We start from the raw sequence: 24,392 nt of genomic DNA, 5'->3' as shown, positions 1-24,392 counted from the left end.
ACATGTCGGTATGGTACATTTGAATGTCTTTATTACAAAGATTTGCGCTTCCCATAGACGGAAATCATGGGGCCCAGTACGCCCCCCCCCCTCCCCCCATGAGCAACGGCGCAACACATACTTACCTGGGGGCCCGCTGTCTTGCAGTCCGCTGGTCTCCGCTACTCTGTCTTCAGCCTGGCTGTCACTGAGACAACCAGGCACCAGAATGCGATCGCAGGGGTGGAGGAATCAGTTCCCCTGCGATCATGTGATCTGCCTGTGACAGATAAGTATGTGTTGCGCTGTTGTACCAGGCCCGCTGGTGAGCCCGAGCCCGGTACAACAGTACCCCCCGTACTCCCCTGATGGCGGCCCTGCCCATAGATGCCACAGTCATGATGTGCAAATCCGTGGGCCTCTGCTGCCCTTTCATAAATTATCTCCAGTGTAATCTATAGGGATAGAGAGGACAAAGCTAGTGTCTTTTTAGCCCTTGTAGATGTCCATTTTGACCCAACCTTTGGAGCTTAATCATGTAATGGTTCATTTATCACATATGTAGTTTAATAATCAGGAGCAGTATTAACTTTGAAAGACCAGTATAATGAAACTTAAGTAATTTTAAACATGCACTGAATAAAAAAAATAAAAATAAAGCTTTTTGGCAGTTTCCCCACAGTTTAGCAGTACTCACTATGCCACTTATGCGTCAGTCCTCTCCCTATGTCAACAACCAGGGAGCAGGGGTACTCCCGGACTGCGCACACAGGTCTGCGAATTGTTTGAGGGCGGATTTCTGGATGGACATATCTTTTAATACTACTTTTATTAGGTTTTTTTTAATTTATTTTTTATTAATTAATTAATAGATTTGGACCAATCAAATTTATCTTCACAATGTTAACAAAATTCAAAAACAGAAAATGTTATTAGTTGTTTTTTATTAACACATACAAATTTACAGAATTTAATCCATTTATTTGGGAAATTGGCACAACTAGGTCATTTTTAAAATGATTGTTTTTAATAAAAACCTCACTTTTATAAAGGCCAGGGATTACAGAGGGCCATAGATTACTCAACAGCCTTATTACAGAACAATACAGGGAAACTTCCAGTGCTTAGAAAACTGATCATATTAGCTGGCAGTGGAGTAGATAACAACATTTTCTGTGTCTGTCATGTATGTCCCATGGCTTTTAATTTTGAATTAACTTTTATATTTGTTTTAGTGGTTAATAAACTGCATTACTTTACAATTCAACGCAGTACTATAGCAAATGTCATTCCTATACATATACTGTACACCTATAGACTGTGCTGTGATTTTAAGCCCTGAGATACACTGTGATAAGATAAGATGGTCATCGATGAACACTGTTGCTAAGTGAAAAATGCTGCTGTAAACTGTGAAATGCTGGCCTTGCTATAATAGCAAAACCAGTTTAAACTAAATTATATATTATAGCTTGATTATCCATTCAACAAGATCAGGTACACCAATGCTGTAATTTTTAAAATAGTAAACTAATGTTTAAAAATTAGCAACAGAAAGAAAACAAACCTTCAGGCGCTAGTTAAAAATTAATAGTAATATAAAATCAAATAAATCTTATTTTTAGCAGGATATATAGAAAGGATGTCCAAGATCATCCTGCAGCTCTCCACATTAACAAGTACTGTGTCTTGTTAAACAAAGCAATAGCCAAAATAGAATAAGTGGCAGTGTTGATTAATCCTATAACAACATGTTTATTGTGATCTGAATATATAAAATAATCATGAACGCTCAGCGTATCAGTTCAGCATCTAAATATACAGTTAAAATATTGGAAGAAAGGAAGCATTATTGTAAACAACTATAGAAACCCTATGTCCACAGGTGTCAAAGAATTGAGGACTATTTACAATAATTAGCCCCCATGCAAAAACTCAATGTGAGCCAGCCCACATAATTACGTCCTCTGAAGGGGTTGAATCCAGTGGTAATAGAATAGAGCCTAAGAACACTATATATACCAAATGTCTCTTCTTTAGCAGTTAAAACTCTGCGGTACCTTACAGGGACTGGTTGTCGCTCCTGGTATGCTCCTTGGAGCCTTTGTCCAGGGTTTAGTGCAGCTGTTGCCATGTAGTGCAAAGGAAACTCAGTACTCCAATATTGATTTGGTGTCTCGCCAAATAAAAACACGTGTATATACAAAAAAAGAAAAGAAGATTCACGCCGCGTTTCTCCGCCCCTTCTATGGAAGGTTTCATCAGAGGTAAAGTTTCAATGGTCCAGGCATCCCTTATATATCCTGCAACGGAACTTATATGTTCATGGCATAGTCACCAATTATATGTCAAAAAATGTTGTTAAGCAACCACCTGGTATTGACCAGTCATATGATATGTAAACATTATCCATGTATCAAACAGCAGATCTCTATTTCTACAACTAAACCCATATATAAAATAGCAACTACGGTACCATCTAGCGTTGACTGGTACATTAATTCGTAAATATACCTATCAGTCGTTAAACATGCAGACACTATAATGTCTTTAAATATATGTTAACACAAAATAATTAATGCTGATAAACAATAAATCATAATCACATTAGTATTCAGCATACATATAGCAAAATAATAAATATATAATTACATGGAGTATGTATGGATAGGTCATGTATTAGGTAGTTAGAAAATGGGTATTCAAGTAAATATTAAAAACATATAAAATATATATATATAAAAATATATGAATATAAATGTTAATTGTTGGATGCTACAAGATACCCATACATGATCACCATACTACCCATAAAGAAAAACATTAGATAAACAACGTGCATATTATTATGCTCAATTTAAACATCTGTGGCAGATAGATACTTATATTAAAGAAAAAGATCCAAATCCCATAAGTAATTAGATGGAAATCAAATGAAAATTAAAAGATAGATCAAATAGAGATATCTACTAAACTCTGATTTGCTCAATTTATTATCCAGCAATTACAGGGAAACATATTATACACGTTCTCATAGTACCACTAACAAATATATGGAGGAGCGTACCTAAAATTTATATTTATTTACGGTTGGATAACATTGGAATTATCTAAAATTGGTCACATTATTTTTAGAGTAAACCCATACAACTGGGACTTTTCTTAAATATTATTAAGTTTAATCATGTCATTTAATCCTTGAGGCATAAGGGTCTTGAGCCTAAAGATCCACTAGGCCTCTCTTCTACCACCCTCTGTTTGTTAAACCATGTTGTTCAAATGACCTTAATTCTCACATTCCTAATATCCCCATTCTGGCATATGATAACATGATTGGATATGCTATGGGTTTTGATTTGTTTTAACATATTTCAACGATGTTCCAGTAAACGTACATGTAGAGGTCTTGTCGTTCCCCCTACATATTGCATACCACAACCACAACTAATGGGGTAAATTATATAGCTGGAACGACAATCCAAAATATTATTAATTGAAAATTGTTTGTTAGAGACAAAAGAGAAGAATTCATGGCTAGCATGATCTATAAAATTGCATGTTATACAACGATTCTGTCCACCGTAGCACCCATTAGGTCTCCTACCTAACCAATTAGCAGGCTTATTCGTAGTACTTATTAGGGCTTTTACATTTTTCTTATTTCTAAAAAAGCTTGGTGACAAATTTTCTTTCAGACTTCTAGCTCTTCTAAAAACAATGTTTTTCCACCTGTTGATATGAATACCTATGAGATCATCATGCTCCAATATAGCAGAATTCTTGTCAATGATTCTTCTAATCTTTGATGCATACATATTATGTTGGGTTACGAAGACCATAGATTTGTCATCCATATACTTTACACCTTTCTTCCTATGGACTAAAAGATCTTTATGATTCATAGACTTAACCTCCTTCAAGGCTCTATCTAATATTGGTTTCGGATATCTCTGTAGTTAAAAGGAAAGATAGAGCACATCAACTTGTCTATCAAAATCTTCCGCTAGGGAACAGTTCCTTTGAAATCGCAGGACCTGGCTTTTTGGAATATTGTCCTTCCATTTTCTAGCATGACTGCTCCTATAGTGGAGGTAATTAAATGTGTCCACACTCTTCGTATGTTTCTGTATTAATGTTAATGTCCCTCACCGACAGTGCGACATCTAAGAAATTAATACGTACAGGGTCCTGATGACCTGTGAACCTGGTGCCAAAATTGTCATTTAAATGTGATAGAAATGTATGTGTCGAGTCTTTATCACCATCCCAAATGAAAAAGAAATCTTCCATAGAGAACCAGGCTTGCCCCAAACCCTGGACCCCATATGTATTCCTCCACACAGAGTCTCATAAAGAGGTTTGCGTAGCTCTGGGTGAACCTGGTTCCCATGGCTGTGCTGTGTGTCTGTTAATAATATTGGGTGTCAAAAACAAAAAAATTGTGGTCCAAAATAAACTTTATTGCTGACAATATGAAGTCACACAGCTCAGCATTTAATCCTCCATCTTTTCTTATGTGATAACCAACTGCTTCTAGGCCTCGATCATGAGGAATATTTCACTATAATGCCTAACCATCATACGTCAAAAACTGGTAAGATTCTTTCCAATTTACCGTATGAATCAGATGGAGGCATCCTGCGATTTATATAACTTGTGCTCTATCCAAGCTAGCCTAGGTTGATCAACATTATTAGGAGTAAACATGGCATCCATTCTCACATTTCTTTTTAGTCCAATCAATAAGATTTGTGGGAAATAGTTTAAAATGAGTGATGCCCTCCTCTTTCTCAGCCTACTACCCACTAGATTGTAAGCTTTCATGAACAGTGCCATTCCCCCCTTCTCATGTGCCCATATTGCTTTTGTTCTGTTTACCCACTGTATGTTGCTGCAGTTTTGTGGCACCCTGTATGTAATTGATAATGATTATGTCCATGTGTCAGGTACCACATGCCCTTAACACAACTACCCCCACTAGCTGTTAGAAAGTCCTGGCTTCAGTTCTTCAGTCTTGAGATTTGTCATCTCCCAGCATTCTTCCCTTATTGGATTTCCCCTTTCAGTTAAACTATTGGATCCAGTTTTGTACTTATCTAATAGCAGCTTACATAGTTTACAAAGCACACAAAAAAATGTTTTTTTAAAAGTAATTTAGAAACATAAAGGAAATTAAATGTTAACATGTTATAAATATATATTTTAATAAAAAGTTGCTTCTTCTTGAAGCTTCTGACGATCATACTTAGATGGCACTGAATATAGTACAGAATCTTTCAGCACAGGATATGTTTAGTAGATCAGGGCTGCCAGTTGCAGGGGGTCTAGATTATTTAGACGACTGAGCCTTGTGTGTGACTCTCATAACTATTCTTACAATTTGGAAATGTCACACTGAACAATATTCACCCCAGTCTTCCCAAATGATGGTAAACCGTTTTTTTAGCTATTTATGTGTCTTTTTTTTATGTAGCTCTTCTGTGGGTTCGGACCAAACAGGCTAGCCTTCACTTCCCACACAAATCAATAAGTTTTGGGCGCCCAAGATCCTGTCACAAGTTCACTGGATGTCCTTCCTTGGACCATTTTTCATTCCTTTTGGTAGTTACTACCAGATGCATACCAGGAGCATCCCACAAGACCTGCAGTTTTGGAGCTGCTTTGACCGAGTCACAAAGCCATCACAATTTGGCCATTGTCAAAGGCACTCAGAGCCCTACGCTTGCCCATATTTCTTGTTTCTTACACATTAACTTCAAGAACTGACTGTTCACTTGCTGCGTAATATATTTGTTGAAGCTCACTATTACTTCCCCTATCAGTTGGAGTACCACAATGCTTAGTGCTAGGTCCTCTGCTGTTCTCTATCTATACCGCTTCCCTTGGAAATCTAATAAGTTCCTTTGGCTTTCAGTATCATCTCTATGCGGATGATACCCAAATCTATCTATCCTCTCCTGATCTCTCGACATCTGTGTTGTCCCGTGTAACTGACTATCTTTCTGCCATATCATCTTGGATGTCCTCTCGCCAACTCAAACTTAATCTTACTAAAACAGAGTTAAAAATATTCCCACCCACCAACAAGAGCATACCTGACATTTCTATCTCTGTTGATAACATGACCATAAATCCCACCCCACAAGCTCGCTGCCTAGGTGTAATCCTTGACTCACACCTATCCTTTGTTCCCCACATTGACTCTATATCTAAATCCTGCTACATACATCTAAAGAACATTTCCTGAATTCGCACATATCTCACGCAAAACACTGCAAAAACCTTAATTCATGCACTTATCATCTCCCGCATTGACTATTGCAATTCCCTCCTTGCTGGTCTTCCCAAAAACAGACTCAAACCCCTACAATCTATTTTGCACGCTGCGGCAAGACTGATTTTCCTTGCAAATCATTATTCCTCTGTTGAATCACTCTGTATGTCTCTACACTGGCTGCCTCTTTTGTACCGAATCCAATATAAAATACTTTTACTAACCTACAAGGCCATCAACAAAGCTGCACCAACATAAATCTCCTCTCTTGTCTCAAAATATCTCCCAACTCGGGAACTCCATTCTACACAAGATCTGTGCCTCTCATCCACCCTCATTACATCCTCCCATTCCCGGTTACAGGACTTTTTTCGGGCTGCACCCACTCTATGGAATTCTCTCCCTCGCACAGTAAGACTCTCCTCTGGTCTACAAACTTTCAAGCGTTCTCTGAAAACCTACCTCTTCAGACAAGCTTATAATATTCCTAAGCCACCCTCTTAACCTCGCTACCTTTAGCCTGTTACACAATTTCACACAAGACAACTACCCCCTGATCAACATTGTTGTGTGACGGGATCATTTAGCTTATGAGTCACTTTTACCTTTGCAATCTGGCTGGGCCAAAATGCAAAATGTAGACTTAACCTCATGTGTCAATCTCCCATTGTCCCATAGATTGTAAGCTTGTGAGCAGGGCCTTCTCACCTCTTTGTCTGTTTTACCCAGTTTGTTTATTAGTTTATTATGTTTGTCCCAAATTGTAAAGCGCTACGGAATATGTTGGCGCAATATAAATAAGTGATGATGATGATATTATATAGTATATACCACTGGCCAATGTCATTTTTCTATATTTCCGCATTAACTGTGGACTGAAACTATTTTGCTCAGACATATATATACAGTATATATAAATAGGTTTAAAATAAGTAGACTCTGGACCCAAATAATTAGCAAAGCTTAAAATGTGATATTATAAATAAGGTGTGTTACACTATTCAAGGATTTTTCTCCTCAGTTAAGTCAGAAAGACACAAATAAGAAGAGCAACCACAAAGTTTAAAAGAATAAAAGGCTGGCACTGGAAGACTTTTATTTCAACCTCATTTACAAAAGCCAATGTTTTTATAACTGTAAGGCAAATTACAACACATTGACTCATTTTATCCTTCATGTTAAATACAGTTAGTTATTAATAAACCATTGATTAAACCGCCTGCATTAAAATAAAGCCTGTCAGGTATCTGCACACCAATTCTATGTCCCCAAATGTGTTTGTACCCATGACTGCTGCCTTTACTGCCTGCCGCTCCTGGGTACGGTTATGTTATTTGTATTTATTGTGCATATTGAACATGTTAGGAGTGAGCAATTAGTATACATATGTCTAGAGATGGGCAAAGGGTTCCTATCCATTCTGCGGAATATTCCCCCTCGTACATATTTGGACATTTACTGTCATGTTTCTCTCGTGAAATTTGGCCTTAATTGTATCACTCAGAACTCCCCCTACCAATTTTGTTCTGCCTGGTATTCACCTATAATGTTTGTTCTGCCCAAACATTCATCCCATTCCTCAATGGATCAGAGTGAGTTGAAATCATTGTCATTCTAGTTCTATTTATAGACAATAAATTGTGCGAAATGCAGAATTTTCAAATTCAGTGTGCAATAGTCATTCCTTGGAACAGCAAAGCAGAAGCGGAACTCGAACTTGATTTGCACGAAATTCCACTGCAACTTTCTTACCCCTATGTATGTTCCTTTCATGGGAAATTATCATAAAATGACGGCAATGTCTACATTGTACTGGTGTCCCTGTTGAATTAAGCATGCATATGCTATGCTTGGGCATCACTTATTCCTTACATTCTATCAGTTTTTGTTATTTAAGGAAAAAACTATTAAATAGCAAACAGTATAATTCCCCATTATACTATTCTGGAATAATAGTTAAAGTGTAGTTAATTGATTAAAAAGAGAAAAGTGCAAAATGCTATATTTAAAAAAAAATCTAGGATAAGGACGGGTGTGCGGAAAAGCTAAGAAATTTGTGTGCTCTGAATTCCACATATGTATTAACAATAAACCCAAAATGTATACCAGAACATTCTAAAATGAAAACACATTGGACATGCTTCATCAAGGCATGCACATACTGAGTGTAATGTGCATTTGTTTTTAAACCGCACATAAATCATCTCTGCGTACTTCTGAATTCAACAAGGAATGGATCTGACGATACGTGCACTGATAAATTCAGGTGTAGGTCTGTTCTGCGCTACTACGCAAGACACTGCATGTTACCGGAATGGGTAATATACATTCACAAAAGAATGCACAGAAAAATAACCCCTATAGAATTATTGTCACCTGTTAATAATATAAGTATTAATGGCAAAACATTTTTTAAAAAAAATGTTTATTTTTTTATATTAGTTTTTTTCTTGAAATACATTTATTAGGATGATCTTAATGTCTGCTAAACATAAAATAAATTTTTACAATTGCTCCTGATTGCAAACACATGTTATAGCATGTTTGTGAGGCTGTCATCACTAATACTCAGGACGTAGACCAGCCCTGTAGCTGGAGTAAGAGATACGACAGGAAAACAAGTAACTTCAAGATACCCAAAGCTTAATTTGGACGTGGCTGCATGTGCTCGAGTTTGGCATGCAAGATGATGAAGATGCATTAAATGTTGCTGCATATGGCCAAGCTCTGGGCAGGTGCATAGTGATTTTGGGTACGATACGTACAAAATCGGCAGATATGTGCCTTGATGAATCACGCCTATTGTATATACAAATACAACTAAGCATCACATATAATAACATATCAAATCAATGATTAGCTGTGATCTTTGATGTTGACCAAATATTGCTATATTCTACTTAAGATAAATAAATATGAATTTAAAACTCTGAAGTGCAGATGAACTTTTGTGTGATATTTTTTTCGCCTTATTCAATGCTTTGATCTTCCACATCTTCAGGAGAATGTAATATATAGAACCTCACTTTGATTGCACATGCAATCCTGTTCAACAAGGTTGTAATGTGTACTCTTAAATTCGCTACTGCTATTAATAAGGTTATTGCATCTCAGTTGTGTTCCTGCTTATTGATTATTTCCATTTATAGAATGTCATGTGCAGTGTAGACTTTTTCTAAGATGTAAGGGTGTATATATTATTAAACAGTAGTTCCAATCATTATGTATCGCTGCAAATCGATATATAATGATTGATAGATAATGTATTACTTCTGCAATTTACCATGCCGGGGCTGCTCTGGGAGCCCCAGTGAAGACCCTTTCCCCCCCCCTCCCCTCCCTCCTCCAGGAAAACTTTTTTCTGTTCACTGGTGGCCTTCTGCTAGGGTTTGTGACACTTCCATGCTCCCAATGCAACATGCTTCCTTTTCAGAATTACTGTATCTCGACTACCAAACATAGAATGTTGGGTGGTATGATTTAATGTCTATGTGGTATGCAAAAATTAACTGCATTCAACAGCTTGTGAAATAAGTTAATTGATTGAAAGTATGTGGCCGCATCTGCATTAGCATGCCCTTGGCAAGTCCTTACTGTACATTGCCCCATCAATATCAGTTGCTCTCGGGCATGAAATGCATGCAATTGCATTCATTGGCGTAAAGCAATTTCTGAGCATGTGCAGAGCTATTTGATCAAAATAAATAAACTGTCCGAACATGGATCAGACCTACTGTGTGCATAAACACTATATGGACAAAAGTATTCAGGTGGTTGACCATTATGTCAACAAGGATTGTAATTACATTTTATTCAAATACATATACTTTAAGTTGGAGCGGGTCCCCCTTTTGCAATGATAACAGCTTTCACTCTTCTTGGATGGCTTTCCAGAAGAGGTTGGAGTGTTTCTGTGGGAATTTGTGCCCATTCATTGGTGTTGTGTTCAGGGCTCTGTGTGGGCCAGTCAAGTTCTTCCACAGCGAACTCATCAAACCATGTCTTTGTAGTCCTTGCTTTGTGCACCGGGGCACAGTCTTGTTGGAATAGAAAAGGTCCAACCCCAAACTGTGGCCACAAAGTTGGAAGCTTAGCATTGTCCAAAATGACTTGGTATGCTGAAGCATTAAGATTGCTCTTCACTGAAGATAAGGGACCTAGCCCAAACCTTGAAAAACAACTCCATACCATTATCCCTCCTCCACCATACTTCACAGTTGGCATAATGCAGTCAGGCAGGTAAACGCTCTCCTGGCATCCTCCAAACCCAGACTCGTCCATGTCTCTGCCAAACAGATGATTCATCACTCCTCAGAACACATTTTCACTGCTCCACAGTCCAATGTCTGTGTGCTTTACATCACTCCATCCGACACTTGGCATTAGTGTGATGTGAGGTTTGCATGCAGCTGCTCAGCCATGAAAACCCATTCCATTAAGCTCCCGCCGCATAGATTTTTTGCTTACATTAATGCCAGTGGAAGTTCGGAATTCTTGAGCTGTGGAATCAGCAGAGCGCTGGCGACTTTTACGCACCATACGCCTTAGCCATTGTTGACTCTGCACTGTGATTTTACGTAGTCTTCCGCTTGGTGTCTGAGTTGCTGTTATTCCTAAACGCTTGCACTTTCTAATAATATCACAGTTGACTGTGGAATATCCAGCAGGGATGAAATTTCACAAAACGTCTTATTGCAAAGGTGGCATCCTATCACAGTACCACACTTGAAGTCACTGAGCTCTTCAGAATGATCCATTTTCTATCACAAATATTTGCAAATGGAGACTGCATGGCTAGGTGCTTGATTTTATACACCTCTGGCAATGGGTCTGATTGACACACCTCAATTCAATAATTGACAGGTGTGGCCAAATATTTTTGGGCATAGGGACGCTAGATTACCTCTGTAATACAGGAAACTCTGGTGATCGATGCTTCCAGCATTTCTATAGGAGATTCTTCACCATGTGTCTAAGTATCAAGGACAGCTGCAGCTTAGAACGCTAAGGGAGCGGGAATCAAGTGATGTAGGATTTATTGCAGTGATGTCCTGAGTGTGGGACAAGCATTGCTATAAATCATACAGTGACAGCACTGAAAGTTATAGTCAGTCACAAGGAGTGGCATTGTACACTACCTTTGGTCCCCGATGCTGAACTACATCTTTAATGCATGGAAGTTCATTTGTGAGAGAACGGTAAATGATAGTACTGTTCTACTTCCACACAGGCTGAACAGTAATGTGTATGTGAACAGAGCACAAACAAGAACAAGGGGGATTTTTTTTTATGTATTTATGCTTTGCAGACTTGCTAGTAATTATACATAACGTCAAGGAAGCAGCCTGTAAAATGAGATGTGACTTAATCTTAAATTACTGCACACTGTCATCAATAATATAAAATGATATGAAAATAAATGTAATAGATGTATTATTTGAAGAGAGAATCAGTTACATACATTACTCTGATAAGTAAATATTCTGTTTTGTGTTCCTCCTAGATGTGTGTGTCTTCCAGAAATGTACATTATTGCTTTCTGACTTTTTTTTTATATATTCCACTTAATACAGGCCAAACTTTACATTACTTATTTAAGTATGCTGACATTTCTTTTCTTCCTCATTCATTTCTAAAGTCTGATAATTATATCCTAGTCTTTTTTCACCTGCAGGTATTCCTGTACATTTCTATGGTTTCGTGTTTTTTAGGCATAGGCCCAAAATGTAATTAACAATGTTTTTGTGCTCTGTAGTTCTGTGACTCCCTGCCCAAGAGCCAAATCTTTGTGTGTGACTAGATTTTACTACTTAGAACATCATTAAAAGCGCCAGTCATCGTATATCTGTAGAACAACTTTATGTTAAAAAATATTATCTTTCTCTATTGTGACAGGCCTGAGAATCTGATTTTATTTTTTTTGCCGGTGCCTGTAAATTGGTGCCAGGTTCAGGTTAACTGTAGTATTTGTGTTGGTGGGTAGGCATTTTAGAGTCATTTTTAAAAGTCATTTGAGTTGTAGACTTCCGTGCTGAGACAGGTCTAAGGAACAGCCTCTGTTTGCCTTGCTTTTATTACACAGTAACCGCACATATGTTAAACAAAGCTAATGTGTTTAATGCAACCGAAACCAAACTTTTATTGTAAAACAAGACATTGGCTTTGTGTAGAGTTTTGACTAACCCTTTTGTCTTTTATGGAAGGCTATAAAAGCATATTTGGGATGACATAAGAGATCTTATGTTATACTTCATAATTCTAAGTACACTAAAAATATCTTTACAATATACATACGCAAATTGTATAATGAGTCCTGTAGTAAATCTACTCAAGTAACTAACTGCAATTAAAATTCCTGTGTATATATATATATATATATATATATATATATATATATATATATATATATATATATGTCTACATCTTGTTGCCAGACATTTCCCAGGGATGTATTAGAACTGTAAAGTTTTTACAATTACTGCACCACTATCTCATAACAATTGTTTAATCGTCAATTAATTATTAAAGGGTTATACTTGATAAACAAAGTGATATATACAGGATCAATAAAGGTATTGAAAAAGAACATCGGGAGATGTAAGAATCATATATTGTAAATATGAGAAGTCACTAAGGGGCTATGAGAGTCATAGACATATACAAAATTGTATATACACAGACATACACACATAAATACATCTACATGTCCATGTGGCAGCAGGGACGATCACTTCGCTTTCTGGTCCGGGTTCCTTATTTGGCAAAATATGTTTTTATTCATTTGCAGTTGGCCATGTCAATAGGGAAGCTGAGGTACATGGTCTGTTGATGATACAGGAACTCGTGTTTGTGCAACTTCCTGTATTAGGTTTAATCATGTCACTCTTTCTTAGTGACGGGCCAGGTGTTTTGTGGATCTGAGCAACTACTCTAACATATAAAGTTATAATACAAAAGTGCTTTTACTATCTGTATAACCAATAAATCTAAATAAATAATAAAAAGTTTAAAATATAAAAAAAATATTCCAAAAGTGGATTCCCGCACTAAAAACCTATAATGAATCACTCTGGATTTTCTTGTATTAGAAAAACTCTGAGGTCTCAATTACACCTTTTTGGTAGCATCTGGTTGCCAGAGACATTAGTATGTTACATGTAGAAATAATAACCCAGGATCTGGTGTCTTTGGGTGATGTAGATTTGTTCAGAGATTTGAGAATACCTTGGCAGTAATCTGTAGAATTGAGCAGGCATTTTATAATGCACTGGTCCTGATCATTGTAAGGGCATACTCCCCAAACACACCACATAATCAATAAAGTCATTCAATTCTTAATTGCTCCTCCTTAATAGCACCTCAGAAAAGATTATTACTTCAAATGTTTTAACTAAGCCATTCGGTTTATCTCCCTATTGAGAGATGGTTTCTCCATTCCTTGGAGTGGTGACCTTATTTTTTGTGCCAGTGGATCATAATTACATTATGTTCACACAGCCCAGTACATTAACTTACCTCTAATTAGTCAAATTCGTAGGAAGATAGATTACAGTAATCCAGTATTTAGGCTTTGTTTAGCACTGCACTCACTCTGTGGCCTCAGAGTCACTAAGAAGAGAACCAGAGGGCATCTTTTTGAAAGTATAATATGAAACTCATTCTCCGCCTCTTCTGTGTATGTGGCAAAAATCATGTCTTTTTATAGTGAGAGGAATTGATAACAAACTTATTATTTTCCATGGGAAAATCCCCCAATCCACCCAGCTGCTGCATCGGAAATTAGTAACTACAAATGTAAATATAAGTTCATTGTTTTTAATTTAATCATATAATTATTTTCATTTTTTTTGACATGTGGCTTCTATTTATTTATTTGTTGAGGCCATCATTGGGGAAGAATCGATTTCTGTTTTTCTATCCATCATGGAACATTTTCAGTATTAGCCACATGAAACAGATTGGTGGGGGTAATTTAAGTACAAAGTAACAGATTGGTTTAGTGTAATATTTGCTTATTACCACTTAAAAGTATTGAAATGATTGGACCTGGCTGTTGCGATAAAAAAAAGTTATTAAAAAAAATATGCCACCTTGTTAAGACAATGTATATTTTGAAAACAAATAACACTTCTTTTTTTTTTGCAAAGGAGAAAAACCGTACATGTGTACCTGGGAAGGATGCACCTGGAAGTTTGCACGCTCAGATGAACTGACACGGCATTACCGCAAACATACAGGAGTAAAGCCATTTAAATGTGCAGACTGTGACCGCAGCTTCTCCCGTTCTGATCATTTAGCACTGCATCGTCGGAGGCACATGCTGGTGTGAGCCTAAAGTCCGTTCCAACATGCAGAAAAGCTGGTTCTTTTCTTTTCAAGACATTCAGCAGGGCTGAATCCCACCTACAGTGTTACGGAAGCAGGACGCCCACATGTGAAACAAAGTGAAGGAATAAAACAAGAAGTGCCATGCTTCTCAAGCTTCTAAAGAATCTCCTCCAAACACGGAATCGCCAGTACATGGCCATACCTCAGATCCAGAAACTGTCACACTGAGGACACAGGCACTTTTTATAGGTCTCGACCTGCATCACTTTAAATAGCTTCTATTGTACATTTCACTTGTATACGGACAGATCTTTTTTGAAAGATTTTCTCCTAATTTTCAAAAATAATGTATCGTAGATTGTTTTTAAGAACTTGGATTGAATGATTTTTTTTTGTTTGTTTGTTTTGTTTTTGCTGGGACATGTTTTTGTAAAGTGACAGTGAAATCGTGGACTATTAACTACAGGTACATGTATAGGAAGGTCTGACGGTAACTTTTGGCAACTTCGGCAAGTGTCCGTCATCGGAACCTGGGATTTTGCAATAACTGCGATGGTAAAGAGATGTCACTCATAATTTCCATCAAGTGAAGCGGGCATAAAAACCATCATACTCCACCTTTGAGTATTCTGATTTTTTTTTCACTTTCTTTGTTGTTTGTGAAAGTATTTAGGCCGGTATCTTAAGTGAAGTACTGTTTGTGTTTGTGAATTGACTTGGCCTTGCCTAAAGCCTTCTTATATTTCCCTGTATTTATATCACAAATCAATTGCACAGGCTCTCAGTATTCTGTTTCACACATTTAAATAATACACTTTGAGGTATTATGTACATAGCGGTCAATGGCAGAGCTTGCCCCCCTGAATAGGGCTTTTGGGGGAATCAGAAAGCACAAACTGGAACGGTTGCACTTCTTGCTGCTAAAGAGCAATAATGACTGTCTTATATGGATTTACTATAGATCAAGTACTTAAACTACATTTTTTACCACGTCACAGGAGGCCTTTGTCTAAATATTCTATATTCGATATTAAATCCCTATCCCCAAAACGTGTTTAAGTTTGAAAGGCTGCACAAGGTAAAAGAAAATAATAACAATATACAATGTGAATAGAATTGTATTGGAGCCTGGCTTTTACAGATCGGGTATATTTTGTACTTGTTCCATGTGTCACAAGCTTTTCCTCTCCGATAAAGGGAATATTCACCAGCTCTTAACTATGAAGCAATGTACTTTGCTTTACTTTCCCACTGTTTGTCCTGGTCATACAGCAATCTGTTCTGTGTCTGCATAGGATTTGTTGAATGAGAAAGCAAGACATATAAGATCTCAGTAAACTGATACATATGAACAATACCAGTATTAAAGCAAATGAATGCATGTCATTTATATGCATTGAGATCTATTTTGTAATATTTAATAGATATATAATGTCTGTATCTAAAATACCATATCAGAAAACTCTGTTTGGCATTACCTTAAAAAGTGTATTATACAATATTAAGTTGTAATCATTCCTGATTATAGTATTGGTTTATTCTCAAGCAATATGGTTATATTGATAATGCACTAGCATAGATGTTCCATCTACACTAATGAATGCCAAACAAGAATCGATGGCCATGCCAGCTAGCTAGCTTTGCTGCTGTATGTATGCTTTGTATACCAATGTTAAGCAAGCCAGCCTTAAGGCGCATAGGGTTATGGTCCTAAAATAAATGAACTCAAACATTAGCTATCCATTTTAGCATGTTTATGTCGGTACATAAGACTTTTAAAAACCGTATCAAGTACATGTGTTTCATTGTTTTAAAGTTTGTTTTGTGTGCTTCTGTCAAGTGAGGATGTTCCTGCACTGAGATATTGCAGTTCATGTGTAAAGCCTCCTAGTTGTAGTTCTGACTCGCTAAAACAAGTCGTCTTTTTACAAGAATAATTAAGCACAGGACAAAACTAAGTAGATAAAAATATAAACAGGAAAACCACTTCTCCCAAAAGCATTCTAGAAAAGATAAGGAATAATGAGTTTAACGTTCTAATCATCAGTCATTGCAAAACACTTTTATGGCACAAAAAATATAAGGTACAAAATCTCTTCTTATGTATTTCATATTGTGAAACAAAGTAAAAGCACAAAAGGTCATCTCTAGAAACTATAGGAAATATTTTATAGTATATTTGTTAAATGTTGATCCAATGTTTGTTGAAAGATTTATACTGTTTCTTTTATTGTAATTTGTCAGTTGTTTTAAAAGACTGAACAATATAAATTCCAGCATTGCATATAGAATACTCTAACAATACAACAACCTATGGTGTATGTATATATATCATAATTATATTTAATCTGCAAGACACATTGTACATCAACTCAATAACAATAATAAACTTACTATAGGCTAATCCAAAATACAGGCATCAATTATAATTTATAATGGTTAATTGACACAATTTCAAATAAATATAACACAGTTAAATAACGTAACTCTTTTATTCCGTATCAGACTATTTGATGTGTTGCCGAAGCAGATTATTGTGTACTTTATATATAAAGATGATCATTTCCCTTTACAGTAAAACGATTCCAGTTTTGAGAATCACCCACATGTTTCCCCACATCACATATGTTTGGGAATAAAGCATATTGACCAGAAAGACTGGCTAGAGATTTAGCCCACACAAGACAAATCCCAGCAAAGGGGAAGATTGTGACTGCAACCTGATATATAGCATGTGGGCGGCATGTCTCTGCTGGGACATCTAATATATGCAGTTTGCTAATCTTTAAAGGTCTAGAAGTATAGAATATATGATTTTAGAGACTGCAGAGGAATACATGGACATGCTGTTTGATAGTTGAATTCTTTGTTACACTGTAAGGGCCTAATTCATTAAGGAAAGGAAAGCAAAAAAATGAGTAACTTTGAATCTTGGCAAAACCATGTTGTATTGGAGAGGGAGGTAAATTTAAAATGTGATGGCAGATATATAATTGGGATAGAGCATGTCCTAGATCAACTTTTAATGTCAGTGTACAAATAAAGCTATCAAGTATGTGTGTGCTACATGAAAAAACAGACAGTACTTAACTTATGTGCAAAATAAAAAAACAATTTGCACCCCTTGTATTGTAACATGGTTTTGTCCAGAAAACTTAAGTAAGAAAACTTACTCAATTTCTTGCTTAACTTCCTTAATGAATCGGGTCCTAAAAGTGTACAGTATTATCGAGTTGTTAGTAGGCCATGTCTGACAATATTAACGAGCACAAATTAATTGTTTGTTAATTATTTGTTAATTTAAATGTGTTTATAGCGGACTTAGATATGACCAGTTTAATTAATAAAATAATATGCACATACAGTAGTGGTTAAAGACAGTTGATGATGCGCCTTCTGGCTGCCCAACATTATTACATATACAGTAACAGTCATTTGTGCTGCACACCTTTATACGTTGACAAAACAATTTCCCCTTAAACAGTTATATGTTTTTTTCTTTATCACATGTCTTCATCTTTGAAATAAGAACAAATAGGCAAACGTCATACTGCATGAGAGAGATTACAATCAAAGGATATTAAGCTTATATATGATGTTTTGCAGATGCAAATGTGATAAACTGGTGTGACCCCGGAATCAAATATTTGTCTACTTTTCAACGTGTATCTACATAGCAATAAGTGTTAACAAGCAGCAAACAGAACATATTACTAAGAGACCTTTCAGTGTTTTTGTATCACAAGTATTAACTGTTGGATGCACTGTCAGTCATGGACAGAAGTGCTGCAATATGAACTGTTTCTATAAACATTTGGATGTACAAAGCCTAGTAGCTACAGTCATTGCTGCGGAATCAGTGGCGCTATATAAATAAATGGTGATGATGCTAATGTTTGATTAACAATATTTTACGTTAGTATTGTATTGAAAAATATGTACTATGCTACATATTAGGTTTACAAATAATTATTCCCCTTCCATTGATTACTCTTTAAATTATGTTTGTAAGACATATTTGTTAGATAGAGGGTGCTATCTATAACATGTATCAAACCTATCAAGCAAAGTAATTGTTAATTGTGACAAACAAGATAGTCCGTTTGATGAATCATCTCAGCTTTTCACAGTCTGCAGAAGTAGGTATTGCTGTCCGCTGCTTTTTAGCAAATAAATGATAATGATAATTAAAAATAACTTAATTATTAAATAATAATTTATAGAATTGTAGCACATTGGTCTATATCCTGCAAAATATAGTTTATATAAATTAGCATATGGTATATTAAGGGGGGACTGTCCACTAAAATCTTTTTAATACCATCCTCCCTCCCACTGGTTAGCAGTGCAGCTGGGATTCCCCCATCAGAGACTCAATTAGAGGCAGGGGCGGGCTGGCCCGGGGGGTAGACCGCTATTAGGGCCGGGGGGTAGGCCGGGCGGCCGCCCTCCCCCTCCCCCCTGGGTGCAATGTAGCACATTTTCACGGCCGCATAACATGACAGGGGATGCATTTCATGGGATGCGGCCGCCTGTGTGCCCCCCCGGCTTCCCTCTCCCAGCCTGCGCCTGGTTAGAGGGAAGCATCTACTCATAGTAAACCATTAATAATACCAGCAGCAGTACCGAAAGCACCCGCCAATGCATTACAAGGGTGCAGAATAATTGCACAACTGTAGTGTTCTATTTTATAAGGCAGAGAGCTAACACTCTACATGGAGGTGTAGTTATCATTCTGCACATGTACAGTAGACAGGGTAGGTGTAATCTATGTGTTCAAATGTCATCCCTTTAGGGAAAACTTGTGTATTATAATGGATAATGCTCCCCTACTATAAACTATTAAAGATTTAAAGTCACCTTGAATATCCTTGACTTCTGTAAAATACTTGTCTGTGCCCTCATGCTGTTATACGGTCAGGGTATTCCTTAGGCACTGATAGTGTCCTTATAAATTACTGGGGGGTACATTTTTCCATATATCTGGTATATTGATTTATCAGGTTTATTTATCAGATGTAGCTATATGTAGATTACCTTATATAAACTAGAAAACAACTGAACATTATATAGTGTTATTTTCTTTTGTTTATGACCAAATTTACAAATCAACAGACTTTTCAGCAAGACTTGCAAAATATATCAATAGGCTATTTACTTGTGCTATAACATGTTGTATCTGCAGATTTTATGATCCATTTGGAAGAATTCTCCGACTATAAATAAGTGACATGAATTTATTCCTAACTATAGGCAAAATATGTCACAATGGATAATGAACAGCATACGCAAAATTTGTTCATCAGTGTAAAAGAAATTAGATACCATCTTTATACATCAGTTTAATTAAATAAATCATAGGCGTCATGTGCATTTCATTTCAATGTTATATATTGCTGCGTCATATCTCTTCTCTAACAGCACACATGGAATCTATTCAATAATGTTTACATGTTATAAATAGGTTTCCGTCATTAAAATGAGAGATATTGTGGAAAGTGTGACAGTTATGCCAGCCCTTTGTGTATGCTCTCAGAAGTAATTGCTCAGAATGTGTAATGACAAACGATAAGTGGCCTATTTTAGTTGCTAAAGTAGCAGCAGCATTTCTCAGTAAAACATTAACTACCAAACTGAACCCTAGGAAATCCGAGTGGTTATTACATCTGGTGGCTGTTACACTTCCACTTAAAGGATATGAAATAATATATTTAGGAGAGGTTTTTTTTTGTATAGGTACAAGAGCATATAAATAACATATTTAGTTTGTAGCACTCACTAAAAATACTAAATGCATTTGTTTTCTAATATGCACCTATTTGTCATTAAAATATAAATTAGAGGACAGTGATACCTAACAATAAAATAGAATAATATAAGGAATACTGCAATGTGATCCCAGACAGAGATCATTAAATGCAGAATATGGGTCACCAAGTTGATTTTCACAGTATTATTTGGATTTGTTAAAACAGTAAATATAATGCAAATAAAATCCAAGAAGTAAAAGAAAAAAGAAATTAGATAATATTGACTCTCAGAGCAGTTATCTGAGTTAACATATATTCATAATGATTTGCAAATACTGAAGAGAGTGGCTTCTGTTTACATAGAAATCAAGCATTTATTTTACTAACTTTAGTTCCATTGAGAATTAATATTATATAATTACATGCTGCAATCTGCACAAATGTGTTGTAACTTGCAGCAACCAATCAAGTGTTAGCTTTCATTTGTCTAATCTGTGCTAGAAAATATCAATAATACTATTGATTGATTTAGTTATATTGCATCATGCTGTTACATATAAATATGCGCCACTGAAAATTAACACGTATACAGTCATCATTAAAAACTAATTTACTATGAAATTATGAAAACTAGGGACAAAAGCTCTTATTGATGGGTGGAGGAGTATATAGAAAGCAAGTGTGGCTCTTTATCACATTGAAGGACATATTTGCACTAATTGCAATAATTAATTCTGCAGAGAAGTTTCTTTCATTTTTTTTTTTAAATTCTAATCATGAGAATAAGTACCATACAAAGCACAAGCGAACCTGTATAAATAGTTATGTGGCATTTGGTAAGTTAACAAGTAACTATTATTGTTCGAGAAAGCACAAGTAACGATGGTGAGGCTTGATCTACGTAGGTATCAAGTACTGAATCCCTGTAATAAACGCCCATACTTGCTAAATATGTACAACAACCTAGTTAGTAACTTAGTAACGCCATTTATGACAGGAAAAATAAGTACAACGTAACAATATAGTAAAAATATACAAGTGCATTTCCGCCCGTAGCTGGTCGTTGATCTTAAAATTGTTCTTATTTGTCACTAGTTAAAAATATTTTTAAAATATATGCATATATTAGGAGGCACTAAGATATTGTTACAGCAGAATCAAAGTATCAACATTTTTATTTAGTAATTTTTCTTTGCTATTATTTAATGTTTTCTTACATGTCTTCAAATCTATGATATTTGTAATATTACACGTCCAGGCTGTGCATGTCAGTATTACATTTAAAAAATAAAAAAAATGCATTGCAAACATCTGTTTGGGGATATGTCATCCTGTGGCCACTTTTGTTAACTCCCACACTTTATTAACTATTCCTCCAGGAGCTGCTAGACCATGCAGGAGAGAACTGGAAACTGTCCTGGGAGGGTGATTGAAATCTTCTGTGAATGTGCAGTATGTATATTTATAATAACAGGAGCTTGGTCATTAGATTTCAAATCAAATCCCACATTCAACTCCAGGATGGCTCTAATCATACAACAAAAATCAGTCTGGTCCCTGCAGCTCCTATCAGGTGACATGGGAGTTCCAGAAGATGGACTCTTACTAAAGTGATGTTGTGGGAGGGATAGGTATTAGAAGGAGACAACCCTTTATGGGGGTGCAGTTTGTAAGAAAAATAAGCTATTTATTAAAAACTGGGATGCTGGTTTACCTCTTTTTTTTTAGATCAAACCATCTGAACATACATACTTTCACTAAATTTCACAACCAAGGCTAATAACTCTCAGTTTACCCAAATCTCTAAATTAGAGACTATGGGCCTGATTCATTAAGGAGAGTAAAGCAAAAAAATGATTAACTTTGCACCTTAACCATAAAACCATATTACATTGGAGGGTTGGGGCAAATTTACAATATGCTGGCAGATTTATAGTTGGGGTAAGGAATGTTCTAGATCAACTTTAAAATTCAGTGTAAATATAATGCTATCCAGTATTTGTGTGCTACATGAAAAAACAGGCATTATTTATCTTATGTGCAAAATAATAAACCAATGTGCACCCCTTGCGTTGTAACATGGTTTTGTCCAGGAGAAAAATTACTAATTTTTTTGCCTTACTTACCTTTATGAATCAGGCCCTATAAATTTATATACAGATGTTTATTGAATGGATAATAAAATGTAATAATAACAGGTACATATAATAAATGTTATGCAATATGAAACTGATATATTAATAAAAATTGTCATAGAGTTCCTTTAAATATTCAACATTTAATAAAAATATCTCCTACCAAAGGTTTACAATTGATATTAAAGTTAAAATTTAGAACTGTGTTTATCTGTTATTGTAAACATACTTTTTTGGGGCAGAAGCTGGAGTTATGTTGTATACAGTTTAGGTACGATCCCTTGTGCAGACCTGGCAATAAAGTTTAAAATCTCTCACAAATATAATTCTCATTGATAACATAGATGTGGATAGCAGAAAGTATAATATCTGCAAACATAAGCAAGCGTTTAATACACCTGAGATGCTTTTGTTTTATATTGAAGCGTTTTAATGATTACAGTCAAACTTAACCTATCATGGAAATCACCTAATTTTTTCCCTTGTGTTTTCTCTCTGCATCATATACTAAGTAGAATTTAGGCAAAACCTCTGTTCTGAGTTAAATAATATTATGTAAGTGTTGTTCTTGTATTTATGTAAAGTGTATGTATTGTAAATATAATATTTTTTTCTTTTACTGTACTATGGTGATTTTGCCCTATGACACTGTAAAAGGGAGACCTATTAAAATTCTGTAAGAGGATAATAATTCTCTTCTCCAAGACTTCGATGAAAAAGTGTTATTGTTTTAAATAGTGTCTCAGACCTATTTTGTTGGTGCTTTGCTTTTCTGTATTCAACTTTCCTATGGATTGAGCTGTGAACTGAAATATAGTTTAAACACTTTAAATGTATGCATTTGTATAATTATTTGAATGGAGGCATGAAGGTAAATAAATCATTTTGTATAGAATAAAAATAACATATCTGAAGGACTTTAATGCATTTGTGAGTGTGTTTGGATTGGGAACAGATATGTATACATTTACTACAATATAAAACCAGTAGCCTAAACAGATACATGTCTAAAGCTCCCCCCAAGCTTCATCTTTGGACTCTCCCATCAGTCAAGGTGGTGTATCTAATTTTGGTCGCGTATTGTGACTACTCTAGCGCCCATGGTGTACTTGCAAATTTAGACCATGATATGGGCCTACTTGCAAAGAGTTGTATATTTGTAAACAACTGTCAAGAAGATGCTATTTTTATTGTAGTCAGACAGTCGCATAAGTTGTCAGTTATTGTATTGTGAGGGAAATAGTATTACTTTCAGAGAGAGCAGGAGAAAACCAATATCTCACACTGCCTAAAACTCCATGAGGTCCAGACCTGACTGAACACGTCTTGAAGGTAATATGTGATATTTTCCATGGCATCAATGTGCCACATGTTCTTGTTTTGCATGAGGGTGGCACTTCTAATTCCTAGCTAAGACACACTTTGCAGCTGCTAGTATATATGAAGTAGATTATTTTTTTAGTATTCATTTAGGAGTTCCTATGGGTAACACAAAAGTCCATGGATACTTTGTGATTTGAGCTTTCATCATACAATTAAGAAGAGTATAAATCCTATCCCAATAGTGGGAACTTCAACAGACAGGACCACCAAATATGAATTAAGAGTGCCCCTGTGGCCACAATTCACCAACATCTGGGATAAGTAGAAGATAACATCCTACTCAATCTATCTGGGGTGTTGTACCACCTTTAATACATTTTTCTAAGAGTTTTCATTTATTTTAGATGAAATAGAACTGTTTGATATTTCTGTCACCACAGCAGATGTGTCAAACTTGTGGGCTGCATGCGGCCCAAACGCATATTTTTTTGTGGCCCAGTCAGGGCCCAGAAAAAGGAAATAAAATAAAGTTACAATAAACTACTTTTCTGCACCCTCTTCCCTTCGTACTGAATGTTGGACGTGATGTCATCACACCCGACA

General features: G+C 36.0%; 1 protein-coding gene across 3 annotated transcripts in view; it reads left to right on the top strand.

Moving 5' to 3' along the window:
- Positions 1 to 23,389, top strand: part of KLF12 (KLF transcription factor 12) — a 172,771-nt gene extending 149,382 nt beyond the window's left edge. For all 3 annotated transcript variants that reach the window (XM_075199824.1, XM_075199823.1, XM_075199825.1), the window contains exon 6: positions 14,401 to 23,389. In XM_075199824.1, coding sequence (XP_075055925.1) covers positions 14,401 to 14,582 — 182 coding nt within the window. In that variant the 3' untranslated portion in view covers positions 14,583 to 23,389. The remainder of the gene's footprint in view (positions 1 to 14,400) is intronic.
- Positions 23,390 to 24,392: the final 1,003 nt, after the last annotated feature.

Source organism: Mixophyes fleayi, chromosome 2, assembly GCF_038048845.1.
Source record: "Mixophyes fleayi isolate aMixFle1 chromosome 2, aMixFle1.hap1, whole genome shotgun sequence".
Classification (NCBI taxonomy): domain Eukaryota; kingdom Metazoa; phylum Chordata; class Amphibia; order Anura; family Limnodynastidae; genus Mixophyes; species Mixophyes fleayi.
Note: the sequence above shows the minus strand (reverse complement) of the source record. Positions and strands in the feature narration are given on the sequence as shown.